The 8,295-nt window shown below is 37.7% G+C and overlaps 1 protein-coding gene across 1 annotated transcript in view; it reads right to left on the bottom strand.

Annotated features, from left to right (window-relative positions):
* Positions 1-8,295, bottom strand: part of kz (putative ATP-dependent RNA helicase kurz) — an 89,647-nt gene that overhangs the window by 51,298 nt on the left and 30,054 nt on the right. The window contains exons 5-6 of the mRNA XM_067159310.2: positions 4,285-4,474; positions 2,488-2,703 (exon numbers count right to left, since the gene is read on the bottom strand). Of these exons, the coding sequence (XP_067015411.2) occupies positions 2,488-2,703; positions 4,285-4,474 (406 nt within the window). The remainder of the gene's footprint in view (positions 1-2,487; positions 2,704-4,284; positions 4,475-8,295) is intronic.

Below are 8,295 nucleotides of genomic sequence, written 5' to 3'. Positions count from 1 at the left end.
AGTAAGCGCTGTGACTGTGTAAAAATCTTCAGGAGTAAAATCATCACTTCCCACATAATGGGAATCACTTCGACAAAAGTCACTATTACTGTCTAAATCATCTGAAAAGTCAAGGATATCGGAATCATTTGGCCTTGAACATGGCCCAGCAATTACGAGAAAAAGATGACGCAAGCATATGCAACAACAGAGTAATGAGAAGATGTACAGTCATAGTTCACGAAGTACAGCGAACACACGATATACCAGAGAAACTAAATAAACTCTAAACTAAACAGATAACAAGATCAAATTGTTATACTGATAAGCCAACCAAAAACAGATCCACACAATAACATCTTTGAACAGCCACAACAAACACTGATGGTCAACAGAATTCATTTGTTGAAAATAAAAACATTTCGTCAGGCTGGTGGATATATCTGTTGAGTAAAACGCAAATTCAACACTAATTTACTGTCACGATCATCTGTTATCATTTAACAGCCACACGAATGTCCAAAATACCTGAAAAGCACAGAGCCGATGTATCGGCTCCGTGACCGTTCTCGTCAGAGGGTTAAATATTAATTTATTATTTATAAGTTTCATATTCCGTATTGATTGGATTCAATACATTTATTGATCGGTGGAACATTTTTCTTGTCTATTACAGGTTAAATATTAATTCGTAAACGAATTTGTATTTACAGGTCCATCTTTTCAGTACAACTTCAGACATATAAAAAGTTTCAGAACATGTTTCACCCCTTATAGGGCCATCTTCAGTTACTTTAAATACAGCTTTTACATTCCCACTTTTTATGTTTTCCCATCGTTGCCAATATTTTCTGTTGGTCCCCTCACATTCCCTATGCTTGCAATGTATTACAATCCTCCAATTTACGTTTGCAACATTTTTTGCTGTTCGAGACGGGAAAAAAATCAAACAAAATGGCGTCATAACTAACCTATAACACTTTAAATAACCACAGCTTGATGACCAAACTGAACAGCACACACTTTACCACAACACATGGGCGAAACTAGCCGATTACAAATATCAGGGAAAGCTACGCAAACTGCATGACAATTCTGACGAGCAGGTTGCTTACCCTCTAATAGCCTATAAAATGATTGAGAGCGACTCGAGGCTTCGGAAATGGTTAGGGCGTCCCCCAAAAGCGATGCGCAGTTCCTGGTGTTCACGTCTTGGGGGAGCTGTGAAAAAATAGAAAACGGTGGAGGTCCTTGATTGACAACCTGACCCAGAAGACTGGAAATGAAGAACCAGAAGAAGAAGAGATTTCACCGTTTGGAATTAGTGGGTGATTTTACAACAGTATGTCCAACATCAACTAAAATAACAGATATAAGGTAGGCCTTAACAAAAAATGAAATCCACCGCATGGCCTTAGAATTAAAGAATTATGTTTTTTTTTTTGCTAGGGGCTTTACGTCGCACCGACACAGATAGGTCTTATGGCGACGATGGGATAGGAAAGGCCTAGGAGTTGGAAGGAAGCGGCCGTGGCCTTAATTAAGGTACAGCCCCAGCATTTGCCTGGTGTGAAAATGGGAAACCACGGAAAACCATTTTCAGGGCTGCCGATAGTGGGATTCGAACCTACTATCTCCCGGATGCAAGCTCACAGCCACGCGCCTCTACATGCACGGCCAACTCGCCCGGTACAATTAAATTTTCAACAAGAAACGTCATATGCATTTTGTTCATAACTCTTTTTTTTTTCCTTCTGAACTTGTTTTATGTCGCACCGACACAGATAGGTCTCATGTCGACGATAGGATAGGAAAGGGCTAGGAGTCTGAAAGAATCGGCCATGGCCTTAATTAAGGTACAGCCCCAGCATTTGCCTGGTGTGAAAATGGGAAACCACAGAAAACCATCTTCAGTGCTGCTGACAGTGGGGATCAAACCCTCTAGCTCCCAGATGCAAGCTGATAGCTGCGTGCCCCTAACCGCACGGCCAACTCGCCCGGTTCTTCATAAATCTCAACTGTTTTCGAGAAAATTCAGCTTTCCCGTGTTTGGGGCTGTAATCACCTTCATTAATGAATAGGCTACCGGTACTCATTTTGTGTGTGAGTAGCGATTGCATGAAGCCATATTCATCATCATTGTGGTTTGTTTCATAACAGGCCAGCTGACGAATGAGCCCGCTATTCTGCAGAAAGCGTTTACAGGCTACAGTTATATTACTGAGAGAGCTAAGCGTAGGTATCCATATTTCAGATCTGCTGTAGGCTGTAGTTTATTTATTCAGCCATCATCATCATCATTATATTATATTTATGTTCCATGATTCTATTCCCTTAATATTATGTAGGTTTAGGATTCATATTTAGTGAGTATATAATTCACTCTTCATTTTTCACCATTAACCACTTTAATCCTTGCTTATAAATCCATACGAAGAACAAGTATTTTAAAGAAATATATTTACACTATTAAGGTTTTGAATAGTATTAGAACTCAAAGATCTTTACCTTGATTACAGGAGGGGACGTAGGAAAGAGTCGTGGATTATCTACAAAGTCCTCAAGCCTTAAAGTGGCAGACATGACAAGTAGCTTCATTGGCATGCCCCGTCGTGCCCTGAGGGGAACGATGCGCGACAGTAGGCCCAGCAAGATGTCTGTGTAAACACTGCGCTCGTGGGCTTCGTCAAGGATGATCACCGAGTACCGCCGGAGAAGAAAATCCTTCAACATAACAAAGTGAATGTGAGCAGGACACAATACCTCAGAAAAAGAGAAGAAAGAGGAAATTCACCACCTTAAGGAAATACTTGCCCAGCATTACAGTTTTAATCTAAGTTCAATGGTTTGGAGAAAATATCTTAGTTGATTATCTAATTTAACATCAACCTATTCTATCTTAAATTTTCACCAATTGATTTTAATTTCATACAAGTGTTCTACAAATCATTTATAGATCTTCAAGACAGTTATTTATATTTATTTAAGTATACCAACACATCATGAGAATTTTCAAGTGTTGTGTTACATCCTCAAGACTGTGACTTATTTTAGTGTATACAGAATATTAGATCAGAACTATCTTGAAGTATTATGCTATCTCTTTTTGTTATATGTATGGGCAATTCATTTTTTTTAAGTGTTTTAAGACCTGGCTGATGATGGCCTAATATCAACAGGCTGAAACTAGTACCATGATTATAGAATAAATTGAAGTACTAATTTTATATTGCATTGATCAGGTGGATTACCTCCTTTATCTCCAATAATAACATCATAAGCAAAATCTCCCTATTATCTACGACCCTTTAACATTAATTACAATTAAAACATTAATTGCTACAAATTTTAATCTCAAGATGTATATTTTTCCAATGTACACTAAACGTTGTTGTGCCTGTTCTTGCCAAAATCTCACTTCAAAAGTTTTTATAAAATGGCACTATTATTTATTTATTTACATAGTTTACGTCCACATTGGAGCACTTTAATCAAACCCAAATACATTTATGTTAACAAAGAATTAACTGAAGATTTAGCTTGCATCATCTTCTTCTTTTCCCAAAACCTCTTCATTCTGGCTGACCTGGCTGCCCTTTCTTCATCAGATATGACATTCTTTGTGTTGTACAGTTTTTAATGACGATCTTATTTGTTTGTTCTTGACAATCCTTTTTTCTTCTCTATTTTCAATTTGCTTCATTGTAATATTCAGCTCTTCTAAATCATTCTGAACTTCTTTGAACCAATTATTTCTTGTTTTTATTATTATTATTATTATTATTATTATTATTATTATTATTATTATTATTATTATTATTATTATTATTATTATTATAAGAACAAAGTCAAATGTTGCGATTTATTATTTTAACTACGGTCTTGATTGCTTTAAGTTATAAAAAAGCTTGTAGTCCAGCTACGATGATAAAATGATCTCCTTCAAATTTTCAGCTATCTGTGTTTTATAAATTAAAAACATACTGTCCCTTTTTATTTGCTTCAGTAGAGCAACCTCGTGCGATGACAAATTCTAACCCAATTTAAAACAGAACCGATCCACCAATCCCGCTGTGTCTTTGAAACGTGATGAGTGTACCAGGTCTAATATAGCAAGCCAGCATGTGTCATTTCACTCTCTGTCCAGGGACATTTCTTCCCTTCAAAAATTTCCTTTCCTAAAATTACGATGCAGAGATAATTTGCATATATATAGTGTTTTCCAAACAAAATACGGGAAGATATATAACAGTCTTTGCTGTTCATGGTGTTATTGACTTCTCTTGAAGTGCACCAGATACTTACGCTCTGAATTTCCTTCAGAAGAACACCGTCGGTCATGAATTTGATACAAGTGTCCTCAGTAGTATTCCCTTCAAACCGAATCAAGTAGGACACTTCTCGCTCGCTCAGGCCCATCTCGTGACCAACACGGCGCGACATGGACACTGCTGCCACTCGACGAGGTTCCGTCACGCCAATAATTTGCTTCTTACTGAAAACAAATAAAACCGGATAATGCATGACATCAATATATGACAGTGAAATAATGAAGAAAATATATCTGCACACCATCTTTGAGGGCGTGATTTCAAGCTGCGTTACTGCGGGTTTTGCACGCAGCTGGACGACAGGGCGCATGGCCACACTTGTGTGTTTGCATGGCGTGATTTTATTAGTGTGTTGTATATTGTACAGTAGCAAAGCATTGACATTTTTCTGCATATGGAAGAAATTCCGTTAACCCTTAGTACTCTTTCTTTTCTTCTTTTTTTGAACACCCCGACCTCTCCAGCTCCATTTAAGAATCTGCTTGCAGCAGAATAAGAGACAGCACAAACATATGGACAGCATACTTATAAAAATCAACTAAAGCAAACATAAAATAAATATAATACAAGTACAATACAATATTCAGGTGCAATGTTCAGCATTTTTAAGCCTGAAATTATCTCAGACTCACTTTTTGTCTGTAATTGTGCAGTGTGTGAAACTTCTCAAACCACTCGCCGGGATGTACTCCAGGCTTTCTTCTGCAAGTATTGCAGAAAAACGCTCTCTCATGTCGTAATTCAGGCTTACTGTTCATTGAAATATTCAGGATTACGCCTAAAACTGCTTTGAATTCAGGAAGAGTAAAATCTATCCACGGCCTCCTAATAGATTCACGTCTGAGGGGCATAACCTTTTGAATGTTTTCACTGTCATACCGGTTAGTCTCATGCAAAATCTCCGACAATAACTCACCAATAATGAATTATTGGAAAAAGTCAAGTTCACTGTTAGGTTTAGTTCCTTGCGGTGGCTTATAACCTGACGTAACTGTGAATGGGTTCTTTTGAAGTCCAAGTCTGTTTCACGGCATTCCCCTCAGGCCTCAGTAGAGGTACCGGCACTGCCACCTAGCATACTTTTCCCACTGTCGGGATCTTCAGCACTCAATTCACCAACACAGTCTCGTTCAGCAATATCTTCCTCACCACTTATACTCGCACTATCGCTGAAATCAATGTCACATTCACCTAAATGTCTGGCTATTCCCTTCTCATGCTGCTTGAACGACACCATGTAGCTAAACGTCGTCTGTTTACGAACTCACACGGTCTTCAAATAATGCGTAAAAAGCCTGATTTCAAAGAGATTATAGATATACATGGCTTCAAATTGTTGTCAAAAGATGGCAGTAGCTTACTGTACCTGTAATTCATACGTACGTAACCCGACAAAGAAGTTAAATAGGGAAGAAAATCACGTCGGGCCAGGATATTCTCGTTGTCGGGCATGGCCCTCCGCATGAGTTCTAAGGGTTAAAAAATAACACAGTTGTTGCGTTGTGTGTTGCGTTGGTTGTTCGTCGTTGTCGTAAAAAAAAAAATTGGATATTGAACTGTAGAAGTATTGTAAAGAAAGGAATAGAATTAAGTAATTTAATAGATATATATTTACCAGATATTGTAATAGGAGTTGAATCATGGCTGAGAAATGATATAATGGATGCAGAAATTTTCTCACGGAACTGGAGTGTGTATCGTAGAGATAGGATAGGAATGATGGGAGGGGGGTATTCATTCTGGTCAAAGAAGAATTTGTAAGTTACGAAAAAGTTAAAGATGAAACACATGAAAATCTAGGTGTAAGGTTCATTTCTAAAGATAATAGGCAACTTGATATATTTGGAGTGTACAGACCGGGAAAGGGTAGCACTGACATGGATTCAGAATTATTTGATAAGATAATCAGCTATGTAGGATATGACCAGGAAAGAAACGTGATTGTAGCGAGAGATCTGAATTTACCAGATGTCAATTGGGAAGGAAATGCAAACGACAGGAAGCATGCCCAACAAATGGCAAATAAGTTAATATGGGAAGGACAGCTGATTCAGAACCAGAACCAGCTGAACCAGAGGGAAAAATATCCTGGATGTGGTGCTGATAAAACCAGATGAGCTCTATAGAGAAACCAAAGTAATAGATGGTATTACTGATCATGAATTGTTTTTGTTGTAGTTAAAAATAAATGTGATAGAAAGGAAGGTCTTAAAATTAGGACTATTAGGCAGTACCATATGGCTGATAAAGCAGGCATGAGGCAGTTTCTAAAAAGTAACTATGATCGGTGGAAAACGGTAAATAAAAATGTAAACAGACTCTGGGATGGGTTTAAAGAAATTGTTGAGGAATGCGATAACAGGTTTGAACCTTTAAGGGAGGTAAGGAATTGTACAGACCCACCTTATTATAATACAGAAATACACTAAGAAGGAGGTGCAGACTGGAAAGAAATAGAGTAAGAAATGGCTGTGGAAGTAGGGAGAAATTGAAGGAATTTACTAGAAAATTGAATCTAGCAAAGAAGGCAGCTAAGGATAACAGGGTGGCAAGCATAATTGGCAGTCATACAAATTTTAGTGAAGAATGGAAGGGTATGTATAGGTATTTTAAGGCAGAAACAGGTTCCAAGAAGGACATTCCAGGAATCATTAATGAACAAGGAGAGTGTGTATGTGAGGATCTTCAAAAGGCAGAAGTATTCAGTCAGCAGTATGTAAAGATTGTTGGTTATAAGGATAATGTCCAGATAGAGGAGGAGACTAACACTAAAGAATTATTAAAATTTACATATGATAACAATGACATTTACAATAAGATACAAAAGTTGAAAACTAGAAAAGCGGCTGGAATTGATCAGATTTCTGGGGATATACTAAAGACAATGGGTTGTGATATAGTACCATATCTGAAGTACTTATTTGATTATTGTTTGGTCGGAGGAGCTATACCAGATGAATGGAGAGTTGCTATAGTAGCCCTTGTGTATAAAGGAAAGGGTGATAGACATAAAGCTGAAAATTACAGGCCAGTAAGTTTGACATGCATTGTATGTAAGCTTTGGGAAGGCATTCTTTCGGATTATATTAGACATGTTTGTGAAATTAATAACTGGATCGACAGAAAGCAGTTTGGTTTTAGGAAAAGTTATTCCAATGAAGCTCATCTTGTAGGATTCCAGCAAGATATAGCAGGTATCCTGGATTCAGGAGGTCAAATGGACTGTATCGCGATTGACCTGTCTAAAGCATTTGATAGGGTGAATCATGGGAGACTACTGGCAAAAATGAGTGCAATTGAACTAGACAAAAGAGTGACTGAATGGGTTGCTATATTTCTAGAAAATAGATCTCAGAAAATTAGAGTAGGTGAAGCTTTATCTGACCCTGTAATAATTAAGACGGGAATTCCTCACGGCAATATTATCGGACCTTTATGTTTTCTTATATATATAAATGAATGAGTAAAGGAGTGGAATCAGAGGTAAGGCTTTTTGCGGATGATGTTATTCTCTATAGAGTCATAAATAAGTTACAAGATTGTGAACAACTGCAACGTGACCTCGAAAATGTTGTGAGATGGGCAGCAGGCAATGTTATGTTGATAAACAGGGTTAAAACTAAGGTTGAGAGTTTCACAAATAGGAAAAGTCCTCTCAGTTTTAATTACTGCGTTGATGGGCTGAAAGTTCCTTTCGGGGATCATTGTAAGTATCTAGGTGTTAATATAAGGAAAGATCTTCATTGGGGTAATTACATAAATGGAATTGTAAATAAAGTGTACAGAACTCTGCACATGGTTATGAGGGTGTTTAGGGGTTGTAGTAAGGATGTAAAGGAGAGGGCATATAAGTCTATGGTAAGACCCCAACTAGAGTATGGTTCCAGTGTATGGGACCCTCACCAGGATTACCTGATTCAAGAACTGGAAAAAATCCAAAGAAAAGCAGCTCGATTTGTTCTGGGTGATTTCCGACAAAAGAATA

Source organism: Anabrus simplex, chromosome X (assembly GCF_040414725.1).
Source record: "Anabrus simplex isolate iqAnaSimp1 chromosome X, ASM4041472v1, whole genome shotgun sequence".
In the NCBI taxonomy this organism is placed as follows: domain Eukaryota; kingdom Metazoa; phylum Arthropoda; class Insecta; order Orthoptera; family Tettigoniidae; genus Anabrus; species Anabrus simplex.
This window is presented reverse-complemented; position numbering and strand designations above follow the sequence as displayed.